Source organism: Scardinius erythrophthalmus (assembly GCF_964197995.2).
Source record: "Scardinius erythrophthalmus genome assembly, chromosome: 2".
In the NCBI taxonomy this organism is placed as follows: Eukaryota; Metazoa; Chordata; class Actinopteri; order Cypriniformes; family Leuciscidae; genus Scardinius; species Scardinius erythrophthalmus.
This window is the reverse complement of record NC_138222.1, coordinates 28,637,595-28,659,943: the sequence shown is the minus strand read 5'-3', so window position 1 is coordinate 28,659,943 and position 22,349 is coordinate 28,637,595. Positions and strand designations below refer to the sequence as shown.

General features: G+C 37.3%; 2 protein-coding genes across 2 annotated transcripts; both read right to left on the bottom strand.

Annotated features, from left to right (window-relative positions):
* Positions 1-4,412: 4,412 nt before the first annotated feature.
* tsg101b (tumor susceptibility 101b) lies at positions 4,413-11,726 on the bottom strand. Its single transcript, XM_081359045.1, has 10 exons — positions 11,477-11,726; positions 11,306-11,390; positions 10,975-11,040; positions 10,689-10,852; positions 10,458-10,584; positions 10,258-10,318; positions 8,598-8,692; positions 6,269-6,471; positions 5,805-6,044; positions 4,413-5,712 (listed from the first exon to the last, which is right to left on the bottom strand). Exons 1-10 carry the CDS (start codon positions 11,519-11,521, stop codon positions 5,623-5,625), a joined length of 1,176 nt encoding a protein of 391 aa, XP_081215171.1. The 5' UTR covers positions 11,522-11,726; the 3' UTR covers positions 4,413-5,622.
* A 141-nt stretch (positions 11,727-11,867) lies between these two features.
* hrasb (HRas proto-oncogene, GTPase b) lies at positions 11,868-20,631 on the bottom strand. Its single transcript, XM_081394074.1, has 6 exons — positions 20,289-20,631; positions 18,452-18,585; positions 16,357-16,535; positions 16,105-16,264; positions 15,857-15,980; positions 11,868-13,666 (listed from the first exon to the last, which is right to left on the bottom strand). Exons 2-5 carry the CDS (start codon positions 18,560-18,562, stop codon positions 15,861-15,863), a joined length of 570 nt encoding a protein of 189 aa, XP_081250200.1. The 5' UTR covers positions 18,563-18,585; positions 20,289-20,631; the 3' UTR covers positions 11,868-13,666; positions 15,857-15,860.
* Positions 20,632-22,349: the final 1,718 nt, after the last annotated feature.

Genomic DNA, 22,349 nt, shown 5'->3' with positions numbered 1-22,349 from the left:
TTCAATATGATATGCCTTATTCCTGACCATTCAGTCCACAGTATGGCTGTATCTGAAATCACCCACTATACCCTTCAGTATTCCCTGCGCTAGTCCACATATAATCCACTTGAACGCGATGGATTATACACTGCCCGGCTCAAATTGTAAAAGAATGGTTGGGAGGGAACATGAACAATCAATTTCACACATGGATTTGCACCTTTGAGTCTTAAATTAATTGAAAGTCGTTGGGATGTGCTGGAGTAGACTTTACAAAGTGCTCGACTCTTGCATTGTCAATACAAGATCTTGACCAAAAATTGAGGCACCTCTTGATGAAATAAATATTGTGATGTTATTTCCATCAAGAGGTGCATCAAAGTCACAAACTTTCCTAAAAATTTGCAAATCCCTGCAAATTTGAAGTGTGTTCAACTCAATACTCTTTTGCTGCATCCCAATTCGCATATTATCCGTCCTAAATAGTATTTGAAATTAGAATTATGTGTACCAAATCATAGTAGCCTATGTTGAAATGAGTATTCCAAAGTTACCCGGACTTTTTCCGGTTAGAAATGGCTAATATTGCCCACAACCCATTGCGCATTGGATAAGGATTCGATGAGAACTAAAAAAAAAAGTGTTCAATAAAACTACAAACATGGCGGGTGTGCGAGTCCGACGGTTAAGTAGAGAGGTTTAGCTAAAGGAGTTTGAGTGATTAATAATTAGTGTCTAAACTGACGAAAATATATTTATTTAATGCTAACCACATTATATTTCATCTGCAACAGCATTGTGAACTTTTGTAAAGATACGTTTGGTCATTAACTTTTAATGCATCATTAATCAAACTGCAAAAGCATGAGGAGAGTTCTCCGCGTCAATTTCTCTCCAAAACGGAAGGAAATTAAATTAAATTGTGGAGGATTTTAACTGACAAAACGATTGGCAGGGCAGTTTAAACGGTGACAGGATGCACATAACTTAGCAACACAGCTGTCCGTTAAAGGAGAACTCCGGTCAATTTTAACTTAATTTTTTTGTACATTTGGAGTGCTGTCAATACAGAGAACTACGACAAAAATCGGTGTTGCCTACACCGAGTTATTCTATTTTTAAAATTTGCACCCTGTTGACTTCAATGGGGCAAGTACTAAACCTGCTTTTAGCCTCTTAACATCCTTGATGTGTCATTACAAGTGCACAGAAAATGTGGGTGATTCCTTCTGAGTGAACACGAGTGAATCTGACTGCAGTAGATGTGAAAGATATGTATAAAAATGATGTTATTTAAGCCAGCGCAAATACCTGTGTTTACATCCTGTTTTCGGTTGAAGTCCAAAGTAGTCGATTGCCGAGTTCACGCGCGTGATCATAGGTAACTAAACCTATGCGCGTGAACTCTGCAATTGACTACTTATCTTTCACATCTACTGCAGTCAGATTCACTCGTGTTCACTCAGAAGGAATCACTCACATTTTCTGTGCACTTGTAATGACACATCAAGGATGTTAAGAGCCTAAAAGCAGGTTTAGTACTTGCCCCATTGAAGTCAACAGGGTGCAAATTTTAAAAATAGAATAACTCGGTGTAGGCAACACAGATTTTTGTCGTTGTTCTCTGTATTGACAGCACTCCAAATTTACAAAAAAATTAGCTCAATGTTAAAATTGACCAGAGTTCTCCTTTAAAGACGCAGCTATGACAAAGTTGTACGTGAAGTGTGTCTACTATTCTGCTACACACTCAAAAGTATGTACTTTTTCTTAACAAAATTAGTACATGCTTTTAGGGCATAGTATAAGTAGGCGTATTGGGATGCAGCATTTTAATTTTCATTAGTAGCCTACATTTTTTTATATTTTCTCCAACAGCCCAAGCATGCATACAGGCTTATAGAATGGTGCATAAAACAAATTCATAAAGCAAAAAACTGTAAATAATAAATCGGCTCCATTGCGGATTCCACACATTGCACGGGTTCCACGCAATGACGTGCATTTGAGTGAATGAGACGGAGGAAGGGCATAAAAAATTGGACTGAAACTGCGTCCTCCTCAGCATGCAACGCTAGAATGAGACGGTCTAGGAATTGCGCATGGCTGCGTAATAAATGTTTCCACATTTAGCATCTGTGATTAATTTAAGATTTTTTTTTTGGTCTTGCATTACATAATGAAATTGGACAAGCTCAGTGCCAATTCAATTTCTGATAATTCTTTTTCGTAAATTGAAATGTGTGCAAAGGATTGTGGTTGATTGGAGGACATGAAGGATACACTTGATGCATCCTCCAAAATAAGCCTAATGAAGGACCCAAATCGAAAACTGCATCTTTTGATGAAGCTTGATGACGTGGCAGCCAAAATATGCTTACAAGGACGCAGCCTTCCGACTGAGAAACACCCATTGTCAGGGGGTCGGAATTCTACAACACCAGCACTATACTTTCATGTCTCTTGTTGTATCACACCCCGGATTCGCTCGATCTTATTTCATGTAGAAACTTCCGCTAAATACAGCAGTGGTCGTCGTGTTAGTGAGCCAATTGTTTTGTACATTTATATGTAGTGGAAGCTTCAAGATAATATACAGGTACATTTATTAAATAATTTGTGATAGACTGGCCAGGGTGATTCCCTGCCTGCAGCCCAAAACACTGGGAAAGGCTCCAGCATCCCAGCGACCCTAAGCAGTTGGGAGAATGGATGGATCGATTAAACACAAATCAATATTTCATGCATTTACATGTCGGGGCCCTGTCCAAGCTTACGAGGGCACATGAATTAAAAATAATTAGCCTATGTGCAAGGATAAACCATTTATAATAAATACTCAATATTCCATAAAAAATGAGAAGTCAATGTTGATATTATGGTGACTTTCAACCACAAGTATGGGCAAATTACATTGTTTTTCCATCAATCCAACAGCCTTTCAGTGTTTGGAGGGTGTGTTTCAAATCCTGAGGCCTTCACAATGAATAATATTTTTCAGTCAAACCCTTGTGCCCTGGGTTCAAGTTCAGTCAAACCCTTGTGCCCTGGGTTTTGCCTAGAGAACTTTCTCAAACTAAGGCCAACAGGCTGTCAGAAAGATGAAAACATATAACATTCCCATACGATGGGGCTTCCACTGAACAGACAATCAATGTTTCAGCTTTGTCTCGTCACTGCAGGCTACGGCCGTCACTCCAGCTGAGAGCGACCTGACAGCCAATAAACACCTCCGCCAGTTTCTTCCACCGCACACATATGGGCCAGTAAAAATCGACAATGCCAAGGTGACACATTAAGGCCCATAAAAATATTTGTGGGCTCTGTGTGCTTTCTTTGTGCGTTTACACGCCTGATCTGAGATACTACGTCAAATATTCAGTAAATCAAACTTGACTTTTGTCACCTTTGAGATAAAAGACACTGAGAAGGGTTGTAATCTGTTCAGTTCAAAAAGGACGCAAGAAGGTTATCAGTCAGTGCAGCTGCACCGCTGCAGGCCAAAAAAAATAATAATAATTCAAAATTTCAACCAAGATTGTGGAAAGAAAAGGCAGAGAGGGTTGGGTTAAAAGGAGCATAGGCTGTTATGAAGGTTAGTGATTGAGGTTAACAACTATGACAGGCCTATTAGCTTTAACATCTCCACCTGCTGACACATCACTGCCTAGCAGCAATGAGTGAATTAGATTTAACATCACATCCAGCAGCCACACATCTCCTGTCCCCCTCAACCCAAACCCGAATCACGAACAGCACAGGTTCCAGCGGCGACGGGCTGTTTCTTTCTCCCGTGTGCAATAAAAGCTGATTAGAGTTGAAACAGTTGACCGGTCCTACCCTCCTTCACAGCTGCTGGATTAGAGGCTGAAGTCCATCATCTGTGAAATGAAATTTCGATGGTCGAACAGAGACAGTCTGAGGTGCAGTGTGTGTATGCGAGTGTTAGAGAGTAGAAGAAGGCACAAGACACAATATGCAAGGTCACACATCACAGCTAAAAGGAACATATGAAGATGGACATTTATCAGTCAAGTGGTAACAGGACACTCTGTATTGAAAGATATGAAGTCTAGTTGTTAACGATAGACGTAGGTTTAAAACAATTGTATACAAAGCAGTTTTTACATGGGAAGTTCTTAAATTCCATCGGTGAGGGTGATAATCCTATATTTTAGAACTATTTAAAAATGAACAATTTACAATTACAGTCTCAATAAATAAAAAAATCGAGATATTTTTATGTTTATAATAGTATATATGTCTATTAATAATAAAATGATTTCGTAATTGACTTTTTGATACTATTTTTAGTTTACTAGCATTAGCAACAATCCTGGAAATACCATGGAAATGAAAACAGCCATGCACAGGCTCCCTATCACTGTCCCTCCCTCACAAAAATATCATCATCCTAACACAGCTTTATAACTGGTAAAACTTTATGCAATATCAAACATTTAACCCACAAGAAAACAGTTTAAAGTAGCCCAGGTTCTGTGGGAAAACCGCAGACTTGGCAGCCCTGGTCAGTTGTTCAAAGCAAAACGAGTAACACTGTACAACAGATCAAGGTATCATATGAGGTTTGTGCAGTTAACAGAATAAATGAAATTGAAACTGTCTGAAATTATACCGAATTTTACATTTTTTAAAACATCTACTGTGACAGTGTAAGATGTTTAGATAACCAGACCCAGATTTAGCTAATAGTTTTTTTTATTTATTTTTTATTACAGATATTCATTAAACATTTTAAATACCCTCATACCTCAAAGACACACTGCACACTAATTTGGTCTTTCATTCCCTTGTTTCCCATGATTGTAAGCAAAACACTTCATTCATGCTTATAATGCCGTTACATTCTCTGCAACAACAAAAAAAGTTCCCTTCATTCTTTGTGGTTTTATACATCATATCTCAAATAGATATACAAGTTTAATCTGAAGATGTCTGCATAATATGCTTGCAGTTCAACCAAGTACATTCATGTAAACTGGCAGCATAACAACTGTTATCATAAGTAGAACTGCAAAAATGCTTCAGTGCATTAAGCATTAACAATGATACAATTAGATTCTGAGATGTTAAAGTAGATTGATATACTAACTTATCTAAAAATAAAACAAAGTGCAGATTTTAAGAGAATTATTCAGTTACAGGTACTATTTGGAGATTAAACAATATACAAATGAGACTAACATTCAGGTTGAGCTTATTGAATGCAATTCCCATACTTCTTTACCTTTACCCTTTACCTGAAAAGACACTTGAGAAGAATATGAGGCACAAGTTACAAAAAGTGCAACGATTGCGGTTTTCAAAAGGCTATGCTAAACTCCTTAGCTGAGCAAAAATGTATCTTGCAACTGTTTGATTTCCTTTCTTTGTTTCCCTCTCAACAAAGTTAAGAACCTTAAAGGTCACTATTATTTTTTATTTTTTTTAACATAATAAAGATTAATTCATTGCACTTGTTGTCTACAGATGCTATGAATGTAAACTTCAATCTCTCCGTTTCACAGAGATTTGGGGTTTTGGTCCTGGGTAAATTACAATCACCTTTCACATCACAAAGACTGTGATTTAGTTTACCACGTGGTATAACTGAGAGGGAGAATGATTTATTTGGGCAGGTCAGTACAGGTCACTGAGGCCTGCTACTTTCCGGGCCTTCTGCATCAAGGCTCGCAACTGGAACTGTTTTCTGGAGAGGAGGCGCACATGCTGCACACAACAGGATATTCACATTAATATATTTCAAATATTGTGTTTTAGCTTAGCCAACAAGACAATGACAAAAAGGGCTGTTGACTAACCTTGAGGAAGACATCCAAGTCAATGACATCTCTGCGTAACGCTTCACCCAAGTAGAAGATAGTGTCTTCAATGGCGTTTTCTTCAGCGTAGAGGTTCAGAATCTGCTTATAAAGAGGAGCGGTCGGCACAATCACATCATCGAGGTCATTGTCCTCAGATTGGTTCTGCATTCTCTCCAGGGCAACAGTCAGCTCCTCATCTTTCTGCTTGAGGCTATCAATGTTTTTGTCCACATCAGCCTGTGATTCAATGGAAAGAACATGTTTGATTTTTACATTTTATAAAATATTTAATAGTACAACGCTTTCAGGCAGATACCTTGTTAAAAAGTGACTTATTAGATTGTATAAATTAGTAGCGTTATAAGCTTCAGTCACTATTATCTGAGGTATCATCAACAACAAATCAGAATGTTCGGCTCATTTCAACTGTAGCTGTACAATTACGAATGTTTCTCTTGTACCATCTCCAGGTCTAGTTTGGTCACCATCTCCTCCAGCTTCTGGTGGCCTCTCTTCAAGTCCTCCTCTGTCCTTTTCAGGGCATCCAGCTCTGCCTGTGCTCGATCCATCTCTTCTTTCATCCGCCAGCGCAATTTGTCACTGACCGCAGACACCAGAGATGCACGGATTGTGTCCTCTCCGATGGTACCATCACGAGTGGGCCCTGAAACACAGCAAAAATATTTGCAGGGGTTTGAAAGTACAGTTTTTTTGGAATAAGTTTGTTCACTACCGTTGAAAAATTTTTGGTTGGTAAGATTTATTAATGTTCTTAAAATTAGTGTCTTAAGTTGCTCAACAAGGCTGCATTTATTTGATCAAAAATATTGAGTATTATTACAGTTTAAAGGGACGGTCCAGAGTAATTTCAACCTAGGGTCCTTTGCACCATGACCTTGAGCCAAACACCCCACCAGAAGCTTTTTTTCCCTTGGTCGAACATTATTAAAGTTAGAGCTTATTTAGAGATATCAGCCGAATGGCTTAGTGCAGGCGCTAATGGATCCTAGGTTGTATCTCGTAAATTTCCCCACTAATAAAGCCCGGAATGGTACCAAACTTATACAGAAGTACAAATAGGTTCTGTACTCATAAAATGAGGCATTGGAAAGTTTGTAAGTACATCAGGAGTTTATTTAAATAACACTTGCCTGATGGTTTATGCTACTGCTAACCTGGACATCCAGGTCACTTTTGTGATTTGGGAAAAGCCTGTAAAAGTCCTGGCAGAAAGCGATGCATAAGAATGTAATGTAATGACGCCCAGTTCCAGGAATAAACTAATATTTTGTTGGTAGTACCAGTTTGCAACAATTATTAGTTAACACTACATTGTCAACATTTCGGAAAAAAATAATAAAAAATGTTGGATATACTGGCTTTCTGTCAGGACTTTTACGTGCTTTTCCCAAACCACTGAAGTGACCTTGACGTCTAGGTTAGCAGTAGGTATTTAAATGAACTCCTGATGTACTTACAAACTTTCCAATGCCTCGTTTTATGAGTACAGAACCTATTTGTACTTCTGTATAAGTTTGGTACCATTCGGGGCATTATTAGTGGGGTAATTTACGAGATACAGCCTAGATGGTTTGGCCCATCCCTTTAAAATAACTGTTTTCTATGTGAATATGTTAAAATTCATTCCTGTTTGCAAAGCTGATTTTTCAGCTTCATTACTCTAGTCTACAGTGTCACATTATTCTTCAGAAATGATTCTAATACGATAATTTGCTGCTAAAGAAATATTTCTTATTATTATCAATGTACCACTTGATATTTCCGTGGTAAATTATGATGCATTTTTTTCCCCTCTGGTCAATTTTAACATTGAGCTCATTTTTTTGTAAATATGGAGTGCTGTCAATACAGAGAACAACGACAAAAATCGGTGTTGCCTACACCATGTTATCCTCTTTTTAAAATTTGCACCCTGTTGACTTCAATGGGGCAAGTTTTAAACCTGCTTTTAGCCTCTTAACATCATTGATGTGTCATTACAAGTGCACAGCTAATGTGAGTGATTCCTTCAGAGTGAACACGGGTGAATCTGACTGCAGTAGATGTGAAAGATATTAATAAAAATGTTTATTCAGCCAGCGCACATACCTGTATTTTTCTTCCTGTTTTCGGTCGAAGTCCACAGTAATCGATTGTCGAGTTCACACGCGTGATCATAGGTAACTAAACCTATGCGTGTGAACTCGACAATCGATTACTGTGGACTTCGACCGAAAACACGAGGAAGGAAGAGGAAGACAACGAGGAAGACGACGAAATAAACCTGCGTTCTAAACTACTTAGAACACTATCTAAGGCTGCATCGAAAGGTAACTTCGCGTCTGATGCCATGTTGGATCCATAGATATAAACAAACTGCTTCGGTGTGTCACATAGACGTCGTCATCATCTTGCTGCTCCCTCCCCGTTCTGTGATTGGTTCCCTTTTTGAGGGGAAAATCTGGTCCATGGTGTCCAGGCCTAGCAGTGAATAAAATCGCGCTGCACTCAAGGCAGCATGGGGAAACCCAGGCTAGGTCTCAGCACCAAATTAGCTGGGAGAGCGCAGTGAGTGTGTTGACCGGATTCTTTGAAGAAATCTTATATGATAACATTATAAATGACTTTACTGTCACTTTTGATCAATTTAATCTCTCCTTGCTGAAAAAAAGTTTATTTTATTTTTTAAATCTTACCACTAACCCCAGTGTTTTTGAGAAAGATACAAGATTAGAAATGCATTAGTTTCTTTTGATTCTTGGTTTCTGAGATTTCACTACTATTGCTCACCCACTGTAGTAACAGGCGACACCGGGGTATAGAGAGAGGACCCGGTAGAGGGGTATCCAGAAGCTGTTGCAGGATAAGGGTAGCCCTGAAATCCCCTGACAGACAGAAAAGAAAATTTGGTCACGCTTTATATCAGGTGGCCTTAAGTTAAACATTTGATACAATATACTTATAATGTTCATACATGATGGTGCATTGTAATTACATTCAATGCAATTAATTAACATTTGTAGTTACACTGTTACCTCTTTTTAATACAGTGAATCCAAATAATTCTTCAAAGAAGGAAAATACGATTATATTCATGATTCGTTATAGGAACACTTGCATGTGCATCGAGCAGCAATTTCAAAGAGATCTAGCATGATTATATTCTGGTTAAGCCTTCATTACAAAAAAAAAGTTGGAATCTTATAGAGTATATCTGTTCAGAAAATGTATTGTTAATTAAAGCCGTATTCGTCTGAAGTTCGTTATTTCCCTGCTATTCTCTCCTGGAAATACTGTTCACTCATACCATGTATTATTCTGGAGTTTGCCAATTCTGCTCACTAATTTAATAAAATTATTAATTCCTACTCATGTATGTTGTTTCATTTGTGCCAAAAAAACAGCCTTGAGTCTATAGCAAGATTTTCATGAGTCTCAAGAGAAACTTATGGTGCTTTCACCAAGTGTGTATTTTGATTTACAGCAGGGGTTCTCAACTATGGCCCTCCATTATCCACTTCCCGGCAGCGTTATGCTCTAAACTTTTAATGCTGGTATAAAAATAAATGTCTTTTTGCTGCAAAATGCATGCTTGACTGTCCCACTTTATATTAGGTGTCTTTAACTACCATGTATTACCAATTATTTAAATTAATGATTTAATCTACTGCACTTATTGCATACATACATGTTCTTCCATTGTACTTATTTTTTAAAAATACATGCATGTAGTTACAGCTGTAATTACACTGTTGACCCTCACTTTACACTGTAATCCCTCCCTTAAACCTAACCGTATCACCAAAACGATTTATTTTTTGAAAAGTACATAGTAGTTAAGGACACCTTAAAGTGTGACCAAAATATTATGTTACAATGGATGTCAATGTGGTGGAATATTGTGAAATAATAAGAGGAGGATCGGATTTAAGTCTTTTGACATAGGTCAGATGACCAGATATCTGATATGTACTGGATTTAGAAACGCATATGAAAGAGGCCCAAATCAGATGAGAAAAATTGTATGTGTTTTTGCTGTCTCACGTAACAAGACCACTGATCTGTGGCAGATGTCTGAGAAATAAACTACTGTTTGGGGTCAGTACGGTTTTTAAATGTTGTTTTTTTCTCTTATGCTCATCAAGGCTGCATTTATATGAACAGAAATATAGTAAAAACAGTAATATTTTAATATTATTACAATTTAAAATAACTGTTTTCTATACATGTTTTTTTAGTTCTTTGATGAATAGAACATTCAAAAGAACATTCAATTGATTATCTTTTGTTACATTATAAATGTCTTTATTGTTACTTTTTTATCAATTTAAAGCATCCTTGCTCAAAAGTAATTTTTTTTTTCACAAAAAACCCCCACAACTTTATACTTTTGTGTACATAGTCAACTGGTAGACCATATGGTCAAGATTTGTGACTTGAAAGCACTTACCCTGAATTGGCTGAGTGTCCTTGATTATAAGGCAAGCCTGGTGTGCTTGGCATGTAGGAAGCTGGAAAGAAAAATTAAATGATATAATTACTGCTGATGCCCGAAGTCAAATGCTAACCTAAATCTTAAAATACATTATCTATCAGATCCAATATATTGCGCTGAACCAATCAAACAATCAGACGCAAGTATATGCTTACTGTTAGGTGGGCCTGCTGCCGGGTAAGCTGGGTAAGTTGCCTGAGTGCTGGGCCGTGAGAAGACTGGTGGTTCCTCTCCAAACACCACAATCATCACCTGGATCAGTCCCAACAAATTAGTCTGGGGCTAAAGAAGAGAAGACCAAAGCAAATGAAAGATGCATGAGTTTACGCCCTCCTGAATTAAACATACAAAGATTTTATTTATTTATTTTACAAAAAAACACTTACAGGTTTCCATTCATGCAGGTATGGGAGGTAAATCTTTCCATTGGCATCAACGTGTTTCCCGGGTTTTATCATCATGGCACTTGTGGGTTTGACAAAACAGATGGGAGGGTTGTACGGATACGTGTCAAGAAGCCACAGGCAGATGGGAATGTTGTACACATTTCCTATAGAAGAGGAAAATATTAAATAGGGAAAAGGACTTTATTCATATGGATACAGCTGGATTGTTTATTAAGGCAGTCTGAAGAGTGGAGAAACTTCTTCTTTGAAAGCAGTGTATCCATACCTCGGTAGTTCACTGGCACCGTTCCTGTGAGACTCAGCAGCTCTTTGGTAGAGCCATCATTGAACACTAAAATAAAAAATAAAATGCTGAATGAGTGCAGGCCTGGGAAATATATTTATAGTACAAACTGAGCTGATATCAATTGGTATACATGTAATTAAAAATGAAAACAAAAGTATAAATTACTTCATACTGCCAAATTTAAAACCTTGCGAACTTTTTATGTTCATGTTATCTTTATTGAAAATAAATGTTAAGTGCTTTTAAATATAAAAACGACATTTAAACATTTGTAAGTGTGTTTGAAGTTTAGAGCCACTGTCAGTCTTACCGTAGTTGTCCAACACAGGTTTAAGATCTTTATAGTGAGACGTCACGTTTAAGTCGCGTGCGGTCAGATCCCTGTATTTATAAATCTGTGTACACAGAAAAACATAACCCAGATCACGTAAAACACTTTGTAAACATGTTCTCTGGTACGCAAGTGTTTAACATAACGTACCTTCGCCAGAATTTTCCGAAGAGAATTTTCGTTCATTGTCGTCATGTTTACAGTGATTATGAACTAATATATTACTTTACAAAAAGATTGTACAGCGTTTACCAGTTAAATCATATAGTTTGTGTTATGGATGTAAACTCATAAAGACCAAATCATCGCATCCATAACAAACAAGGAAATCTCGGCTGAACTGGCATTACTTCACTTCCGGTCAGATGACTGATGACGCAGGACTCAGAAGTTGCACTTCATTGGTTGAAGTGTAGGTTCTACTACAGTTTTGCTACAATAATAATTTTCAACCTTTAAAAATCCATATTCAGGATGTAGTGACTAGGTAAAATTCAACATTTAAAGATCTATGAAAATATTCAAATGTAAAACAGATGTTCAGGAAATCAAAGCTTCTTTATTTGACACTTTCTTTACACAATAATCATAACGGTAGGCACAAATCTATAATGACAGATTGTTAAAATGAAATTCAGTGTTGCCTTCACACCATAGACACAAAATAAGAACAACTTCTTAAAAAAAAGAAAAAAAAAAAAAGAACCGAATTATTTAAATACCAGAGCCAACAGACTTTTGCCATTTCTTCTGTAGGAACGCTACTATAACGCTGTTCTGCTATTGTTGTAAAGAAAAGAAAAAGATTTAGTAGCAGCATTTTGCTTATGACATGTTTGAAACAGAATAACATAGAGGTCCTATGTAATTCGAGGTCATGTATTTGTGTATTTTACATAATGTTAATAAGAGTGTCATGGAAAATGGACATTAACAATATCAATGTACAACAATATTCAGTAAGTCGTGGGAGCCATCACACCACGTGATAAACCCACATTACTCTGTGGCAGAGTAGCTAAATCCATCAAAACGATCTGGATGCCCACAGCATTCTGATAGAAACCCTTGAAGGTCATATCCATAGCTACCGACATGTGATTTAAAGGGAGAATCATATCCGCCCATGTATGTCCTTGAGAACAATCAATAGACTTCAAGGAACAAAACACTCTGCAATCTTTATCGAGCAAAATCATCAAATTTCAGCCAGAAAGAGAAGACACTCACCACTAGTCAAAGACACTGTTAGGTGTTCATCTGATTCACGTAAATTAAATCGAAAGACCTTTGTTTAGATTTGAAATCTAGCAGAAAGAAGGTCTCATCATAATTTATAGTAATGATGAATTTACATGATGATTTACAATAAGTGTATAATACAAGCAATCTGATGTCTGATAGAAGTATATTACTCCTTATTGACACAAAACATGTAAAATGTACTTCCTAAAGGTAAAAGGGGAAAAAATGCATTTGAAGATTAGACAAACGTTTCAAGCATAACCTGAACATGGGAACTGCACAGTGCTGGCAATATCAACAAAAGCTTTTCAGTCCAAGCTTTGAAGTTTATAGTAGGTTTGCATTCATTTTTTTTTTTGAAGAGACCTTCATTTATTTGTCTTCTTTAGCCAATGCAATTATTTGTGATGCATGTGTCTAATCATGTAAATGAAAAGCATCACATCTGGATATTTAATCAAGCCACAATTCAAAGACCCTGAGGGCCATTCAAATACAAAAAGGCTAACAAAGAATAAATGCGATTCCATAGCATGTCCTATCGGAGATGTACCTTCTAATCGCAATCTATTGCACTATAACTTGTGATACACACACTGCATATGACTATTCTCTTTGCAAGAGAATGTAATGAATTATGTACATTTTATTAGGTTAGACTTCTTCTAAGCAAATGACAATACAAATCTTCCTCACATCCATACATATGCTAATCTAACTGATGTAGCAATTCTCCTCCCCATCTCGTAGTGTTTTTCTAACATACATCTGACAAATCAATATGAGAGGTTATTTTCTGAGCTATTACTTCCAGTTAAGAGTAAATAGTTTGTTTAATGTAAATATATTTAAGTGTGACAGCGCTCATCCAGTCGTATAGCAACTCCAGTGTTGAGACCATTAAAATGAGGTACAACTTCTTTCCTCTCCAGTAAAGGAGAGCGATGGGAACATCCCTAAGAAGACTGCAGGGCTGCCAGAATAAAGATTTCCCTTTTACACAGTCTGCTCTAAACGTCCAGCATCTGTGTAGGTGTTGCAGTGTTTGTGGTCTGTAGGGCTGCACTGCTTTCAAAGCCACGCCATGCACTTTCACTGCAAAGAGAAGGAGAGAACTGAGTAAACATGTACAGCACTACACAATTGTTCAATTATTCATGAACACTTGTATATTTATGTTATTGAGAGATTTACATGTATGTCATATAGCCATGGTTGGATCATTTATTAAAGTGCCCCATTTATTATATTGTAATGGTTCCTAATTTTGTTTTGGAGGTCTGCTACAATTGGTTCACACACAGGTAAAACAAACAACAACAAAAAAAACACTTTAAAGGGTTAGTTCACCCAAAAATTTAAATTATGTCATTAATTACTCACCCTCATGTCTTTCCAAACCAGTTAGACTTTTCGAGATTTTCAGAACACAAATGAAGATATTTGAATGAAATCTGAGAGACAGCTACACAATTACTACCCTGGAAATCCAGAGTTCTCACGAGGGCACAAATTGAATTTGCTCAGCGAGTTACTCTGGCGTCGAGTAATAATGCTCATTAAATATGCCCTTGTATCCGAGCTGCACCAATCACATCGGGTTATCTGATATAGGTGGGCCAGAGGCAAGCTAAACCGATGACGACAGCGCTGTGACGTCGAAGTCATTTGTAAACATTGCAAGATGGCTATGGATGAACACCAGTTGTTTGAAACGGCTTTGGCCGCTACAATAAACGAGTTAGACTTGGCTTTTTATCTAAAAGAGGAACAGAAGACGGCGCTCGAATTCTTCCTTTGCAAGAAGGACGTTTTTGCTGTTTTGCCGACCGGATACGGCAAGAGTCTAATCTACCAGTTAGCTCCACTGGTAGCTAAGCGAATGGGGCTTGTAATTGGTCGTAGTGTTATCCAATTGCGTGCAGTGAGATTTTCAAATGCATGCTTGGTGCCGCCCCTCGAGCTGGGCGATTTTCATTACTCGATGCCAGACCATTAATCTTTCATATTTGGGTCTGGATTTCCAGGCTACGCAATTACCACTTTGATGCTTCAAAAAGTTCATAAAGAGATCATAAAACTTATCCATATGAATTGAGTGGTATAGTCAAAATTTTTTGAAGAGACTCGATCGATTATGATGAACAGATTGAATTTAGGCTTTTTTTTCACAAATAAACATTGACAGCTAACATAAACACAAGCGGGAATGAACCTCATTGGTTCTCGCACATCAAGCGAAGATGCTTGAGCTTCTGTTTACCACAACTGATGTGTGAAGTGATAAATGTTTATAAGTGAATAAAAGCCTAAATTCAATCTGTTCATCATATAAAGCGATCGAGATCGAGAACATTTTGATTAATTCAGAGATTAAAGGCCTCTTTATGAACTATTTGAAACTTCAAATTGGTAGTTGCGTAGCTCTCAATGGAGGGACAGAAATCGCTCAGATTTTATTAAAAATATCTTCATTTGTGTTCTAAAGATGAACGAAAGTATTACTGGTTTGAAACGACATGATGGTGAGTAATTATTAATGACAGAATTTTTGGGTGAGCTAACCCTTTAATTTTCTTATATATACATTGTAGCATCACCTCTTTTCTCACAGTGTCTGAAACAGTGCCCAATCCTGCTCCTGCCGATTGACTGTCCTGCACAGTTCATCTCCAACCCTAATCAAACACACCTGCCTTTAATTTTCAAGTGATCCTGAAGACCTTAATTGGTTGCTTCAGGTGTGTTTGATAAGGGTTGGAGATGAACTGTGTAGGACAGTCGATCGGCAGGAGCAGGATTGGGCACCCCTGGTCTACTGCTTACAGCGTGTGTTGGAAACGAATTGCCATTTACCATTGCATTACCATTTCTGAATTTCACCTCCTCCACTTGTATACACAGTGATACGAACAGTAACAATGCCGTCGGTTTTACCGTATCAATTCGAGCCCATGGACTCATTCATTGGAAGTGCATGCAAAGTGCTTTCGCAGAGCAGAAAATAGTATCTCGACATGTCGACAACAAAAACCAAACTCTTCCAGGCCTCAGCAACAATTACAGTGTTTGAGTGCGGGTCAAGTAGATGTGGTTCGCGGGAAGCCAATGAACATGCAAATTTGTTATAAACCTACATAGGTTTATGGAGGAAGTAAGACTTCAGAATCAGTTCTTTCTTTTAGGAGACTTAATTTATTGTATATAGCTATATTACACACAACATGAAAAGTAACATCTAAAAAGCATAATAGGGCCACCAGCTAACAGAATAAAGGAATTTACCAGATCATGACACCACACAGCGGCAGTTCATACAGTCTTGGCCGTTGTCATCTGGCGGGTTCAGTTTCCTCAACTTATGCTGCCTGATTTCACGGACGAGTGTGTAAAAGGCATCTTCCACTCCCTAATCAGAAACACACGCACATATACATTCAGTTATATACATTCAACCATACAATGAAATTAGGACAGCTTGATACTTTATTATCAAAATGATTGGTTATACAACAGGCTGAAATGTTTCTAACCTGTCTTGTCTTGGCTGAGGTTTCAATGTAGGGTATACCGTAGCTACGGGCGAGTTCCTGGGCTTGCCTTGTGTCCACAGTGCGTGCTGGTAGGTCACATTTATTACCCACAAGCACCATAGGCACATCATCTGAGTCTTTAACCCTTTTAATCTGTTCCCTTTAAAAAGCAGTGCAAACAATCCACATTTATAATGATATTAATTATAAGAAACAAAAAGATGTATTTTTATGTGTTTCCTATCATTTAACCTGTACTGATGAATGTCCTCAAAAGACTTGGTATTGTTGATGGCAAAGACGCAGAGAAAGCCCTCTCCGGTCCTCATGTACTGGTCTCTCATTGCACTGTACTCTTCCTGACCTGCAGTATCCAGGATATCTAACAGACACGTCTCTCCATCAATCACCACCTGTTTCCTGTATGAGTCCTGTGAGGAAGAAATATCCAATGTAAGAGGCAATAATATTTGATTCAAATAAAGTATCATGGTTTTATAGAATAACACTGTTAAAATACATGATATACATAATATAAACAATCATCTTATGTCCGTTATTTATTATAACAAATGCCTGCAGAGGGCGCCCAACGCCTGGTGATTGTTGTTGTTACACTTTACAGTGTGATCAAGAATCCTCATTTAAAGGAACACTCCACCGTTTTTTGAAATAGGGCTTATTCACCTTCTTTCCTACATTTAGATAGGTGGGCAAATGCATTTTTGTCTCAGTGAATGCATTGTTTTAGTTTGACAGGGCCGGCACTAGCTTAGCTTAGCACAATGAATGGAATCCTTTGTTGCCAACTAGCATGTCCTGAGTAAAAGTGATATATAAAAAAACTAAAAAAAACACCTAATTACTTCTTGTGGCCTGTGTATTCACAACGAGTACAAATAGCGATGCAGATTAACACTAGGCGATTTCCTAGGCAGATATTGACTTATATATTGGAAGCACTGCAACTTGGGCGCAGAGATATCACGCCATCAAAGCAGTGCTTTGCCTGTGCTTCCCCCTAATATAGTCCTTAATATATAAGTCAATATCTGCCTAGGAAATCGCCTAGTGTTAATCTGCATCGCTATTTGTACTTGTTGTGAATGCGCAGGAAAGGAAAGAAGTTGAATAAGCCCTATTTCAAAAAACGGTGGAGTGTTCCTTTAAAATTGGCCAAACTGCATTTAATTGAAATGTTTACTTAATCTTACATATTTGGCCACTTCTTTACAATAGAAATGCTACAACCACTGTAATTTCCTGAACAAGAATATGTGGACATCAAAACATGCAAACTTCACGCGATGAACAGTTTGCATATTTTGAAACATATTGATGTATTCTCCTGTGTTATAAATTTACCTTTCAAATCTGATGAAATGGCGCACATTGCGTTCCCTGATGAACGTTATAAGCAACCCAAACTCACAGCATATGCAGAGATGGTGTGTGAGATGCGCTCCATGCATGTAAATGATAACAGTTAATGTGGAGCAGCATTTACTGTGAATGGATCCGCTCTGTGATGCACATAGCCTTGCATCTAAATAATTAAAGCACATATATATTAAACCATATAAAATATATTAAATTGCAATCGAGGATTTTTTAAAATCGAGTACTCGAATTTAATCGAGGAATCATGACAGCTCTAATTGTGAATTCTCTTACTGCTCAATTGACACTGCAATATACAGTAAAATATATTCTGTTACTGATAAAGAGAAAGTGGAAACTATGGATTATTTGACCAAAGTGGGGCGAATGTTTTACCCTCAGATTAAATTTTGATGTTTTCTATTGATAAATTATTTTATTTGAAATTATGGAACTATATTATGCACTGAGGTCTATTTTTTTTGCAATCATGAGAACTCTAAGAAGTTTTGGCATGTTATTGATTATGGCAATGTTAATGTATTTGGTCTTCACGGACTAGATCTACTATGCTGCTGCAGAGAAAGTATGGACTTGCTACTGCCAATAGATACACAGACACGCTCTCATGCGCATGTAAGATATGCTGCTGCATGAACAGAAATACATAAATCTAATAATAAATAGCAGATCAAGACAGGAGGAGCTGGGGGAGGTGGAGGGTTTCAGAGGATACAGCATACAATGAACAAAACTATTTAAATGTTAGGCAAGCAATCTCATTGGCTGCATGATCAGCAGAGAACAAACAGCTTGTGCCATGTGGTGACGGTTGTAACTGCTTGCAGATTGCATGTAAAGGACCTATCAGCCTGTGCCATCTGAATTTGATAACTGAACATATAATAAACTATTACATATGTGACAACGGTAATGACAGAAACTACCATTTTGACTTTAGGCTTACCTCAATGGTTGGGTCGTATTCATCAACAAAGTGGTTCTGAATGAGCTGGATGGTCAGAGCACTCTTGCCCACACCACCTGCACCTACCACCACCAACTTATATTCTGTCATTCTCACTGCTGCGGAGTCAGAAACTGAAAGAAACCAAGAAGGAACAAGGAAATTTGATTTTTTTTTTTAATAAAATGAATCATTATAGGACTTATATACACTTGAAACAGTCTGTTGAACAAGTTAAAATAAGGAAACAGAACTGACAGGGAGTTCATTCAATAAAAAAGTAAACGGGGGATTCCAGTCAACATCCATAAAGAGTATACCAGTGCTTCCTGGAGTAAAGCACTTGTCCTGCTGACAATATTTAAGACAGATAAAATTACCCTTGTCTAGTAATGTAACACTGGACCAAAAAAAAAAAATCTATTTTGGGCTGCGGCGGAAACTTGCCAACAGGACTTTCCCTTATAGTGATCTATTTGTGTTATTAGTTAAAATGTTTGATTCAGTGCCAGCAGAATCTATTTCACTCATAACCTGTGTAATTTTATCCCTTTCAAACTAGATTTGAAATTCTGACAATCTAGTTAATAAATTATGGATCCTCAGGAGAAGATACAAGTCAAAGAACCTAAATATAACAGCTGATCATCTATATTTTTTTTCTGAATATTTATCTGAAAGTATTTCCTAAACCATTTTTGTAAAAAAAATTCATGGAACAGTTAATAAAGTAACCAAATATGAGTCAAATATTAGTCGTATTATACAACTATTCTATTCTTTGCTAATGAGAAAAAAATAAAGTATGGTTCATCTGAATTTCTGTGCACTGTTAAAAAACATCAGTCAAGCCATCAGGTTCAGCTTTGTCACTGGACACTGCATCAAGTATTCCATTTGAAAATCTATTTTTAGCTCCTCCACCTGTCATGTAGCCTTACCTGTGAAATTTACAACTTTTATATTGCCTTTAGGCTCTGGATCACATGTCAGGCAAAACAACTTTTAATTACCGAATCAAAAGAGGGTTCTTTGCCCATAAAATTAGTGATCACACTGTACCAGGAAGGATACCTCACCCTTTAAAAACACACACAGTCCCACACTAAGATATATATATGTATATATATATATATATATATATATATATATATATATATATGTGTGTGTGTGTGTGTGTGTGTGTGTGTGTGTGTGTGTGTGTGTGTGTGTGTGTAGGCAGGCTATGTATATGTGTAATAAATCCCTTTCATTTTTCTCATTACCGCTGAAATGCAATGACATCACCTTTATTGACTTTTCAGACGATGCGCAATGTAAACAACGTAGTCATTTTAGTGAGTGGATCTCTGCTAGCCCTACAATACAATGGCAACCAATCTATGTGATGACATAATAAGTTTCAAAAACGTAAAGACTAGAGTAGGCTACAAAAACTAGTCTTTAAAAAAAAAAACGTTTCTTGCTCTGTTGGTTTAAATAAACTTATTTCTCCTGCATCGACCATTATGTCCATAGTAGCTACGCAACACCGCTGTATGTAGCCTATATGAATATAGTTGCACAGCTCGCTACAATGTAACGAACTAGAAATGAATGGAATTCAGGCGCGCGCGCACTGATTTGACGCATTTGTTTCGTTTTCCATGTTCACTACAGGAGTAGTTCTTCAGTTTCGAGATGCTGGTGAAATGATTTACGCCTTGGTGGCAAAATATATATATATATATTAAATAAAAAAATAATTCCGTCCAGCGTCTACAAGGAACATTTTGTTGCTGCTGTTATTCCTGCACGACACACAGCACAGAAAGACAGCAGCTGGACTAGTACTTACAGAATCCACGGCGCTGTTCGCTCGTCTCGACGACACTCAGCACAAGTCAATAATATGTCGACATCCTTCCCGCTGCTCCCCTCAATGCTCCGTTGCTCTCAACTATTTTCGTCATTAGACAGCTCGTGTTATTCTTGTTCTTCCTCTCGCGCGCTACAGATTCGCTGAAGCAGATGCGAGCAACACAAACATCGAACAACGAGCTGCCGGTGTGGGTCGACTGATAGGCGAGCGAGCAGTGTGTGTGTGTGTGTGTGTGTGTGTGTGTGTGAGTGTTGTGTGTGTAGGGGGAAGAAGAAGAAGAAGAGGGAGCTTAGAGCCACAGCACACGCCCAAACCCTGTGTGTTTCAATACACACAACACACTCTCTCTCAACCCTTTACATTACAGGTGGGCTGTCTTATGTTGCAAACACAAAAATAACATCGTTTCTTTCTTTCTTTCTTTCTTTCTTTCTTTCTTTCTTTCTTTCTTTCTTTCTTTCTTTCTTTCTTTCTTTCTTTCTTTCTTTCTTTCTTTCTTTCTTTCTTTCTTTCTTTCTTTCTTTCTTTCTTTCTTTCTTTCTTTCATTGCAGACCATTCCCCATATAGAGTTTAATTCTCATAAAATCACTGACAATTAGAGGGGAATTTCAGATGACAAACTCTTGATGACAAAAATTATTGTTGGCTAATTCTTTTTCCTTTCTTTTTATCATTTGTACAGAACAATGTCCATATAGAATTAAAAAATCAGTTTCTTTCTTAAAAATAGTTTTATAAATCACTGATTACAATCAGAAGGAAATTTCAAATTATAAACAGTTAAGTGTCTCAACCTTAAAAAAATATTCTTTCTTTATTTTCTTCTTTTTTTATTATTATTACAGAACAATGACAATATAGCAAAGTTTTAATTATTTAAAAACTGACATATTTCTTTATTTTCATCTCAAACGCTTACATGTTTTATCGAGATGAGTTATGGGAGTCTGAGGGACGTATACAGCGAATATATCCAAAACGTTACTGAGTCCTTTGAGAAATAGTTAATGATTCTCTATAAAAAATAAAAAAAACAATGATGGAGTATATTTGATAAGCAGGCATGTGTCGTTGCTGTATTTCTCAGGTATGGCTGCTGATTTATTTTCATTGCATACTTAATTACCATAAACCTTTCTCAGCGTTTAATTACTGACTGTTTTATTATTTCAAAATCACTTTTAAATGAAATAATTTTCAAACTAGAGGTCCAGCACTGATGTAATTTTCACAATTGTCCACTAGGTGGCAATCTTTCATCTCCGTAGACTTAAGGCACACACTTCCAATCCCAATTTAACCTCAAATATATTTCAGACATCTGCTTCAGTTATGGGACCGCAGTCATCATAAAACAGACATAAACGAGTATAAAGAAATAGAATAGTGCTGTCATTCACACGTCATTTTTCCTCGTGTTTCTTGTCTCCTCCTGCTGAAAGGCAGCCAGAGAGTCACATGGCCTTTTGTATGATGACCAGCGCGCATTTCATTGGCTGATTTGCTTGAAAAAGCATCCGTCGTCAAGGCAACCAAGAGCCGCAGTCCCACTTCACTTGTCTGGTGAGGCCTTGACAAAGTCACACAGATCCTTTTTTACCTTCTGCTTTTTGATTCACTCTCTCCTCTCCTGTGCAACTCAAGAGTTTATAAGAGGTAAGTCAATAGATGAGATGTAGCATGTAATGTGCTGTTTTACCATAGAAGTATATTTCTTGTAATGATGAAAGCTGCAGACAGATCACATACGATGAGGGGTCCTGAAAGATAATGCATGACATTTTATAATTTTTTTACATATTACATCAAGTGGGTTATTTTCTTTGCTTGTCATTGATCAGCAAAACAAAGTATGCCATTAAAGCATATAAAATAGGTTACTTGAATAATGGTGACTGAGTTGCCACAATTCTTTAGGCTTTTGGATTGTTAAATGACATTGTGCTTTGAGCAAATAGTCTCCATTTGTTTCAGTCCGGCGTTCATCACTTTCAGACTTTATTCATGCTATCCATGTCTAACAAGTGCAAGATGTT

What these genes read in the sequence shown, in the direction of transcription:
- tsg101b (XM_081359045.1), bottom strand. Translation starts at nt 11,521, where the DNA reads ATGACGACAATGAACGAAAATTCTCTTCGGAAAATTCTGGCGAAG. An exon ending in ACCTGTGTTGGACAACTACG is followed by an intron (nt 11,041 to 11,305) that starts GTAAGACTGACA and finishes TTTTTATTTTAG; the next exon opens with TGTTCAATGATGGCTCTACC. An exon ending in ACCTGCATGAATGGAAACCT is followed by an intron (nt 10,585 to 10,688) that starts GTAAGTGTTTTT and finishes TCTCTTCTTTAG; the next exon opens with CCCCAGACTAATTTGTTGGG.
- hrasb (XM_081394074.1), bottom strand. Translation starts at nt 18,562, where the DNA reads ATGACAGAATATAAGTTGGTGGTGGTAGGTGCAGGTGGTGTGGGCAAG. An exon ending in AATACGACCCAACCATTGAG is followed by an intron (nt 16,536 to 18,451) that starts GTAAGCCTAAAG and finishes TCTTCCTCACAG; the next exon opens with GACTCATACAGGAAACAGGT. An exon ending in GAGGACATTCATCAGTACAG is followed by an intron (nt 16,265 to 16,356) that starts GTTAAATGATAG and finishes TGCTTTTTAAAG; the next exon opens with GGAACAGATTAAAAGGGTTA.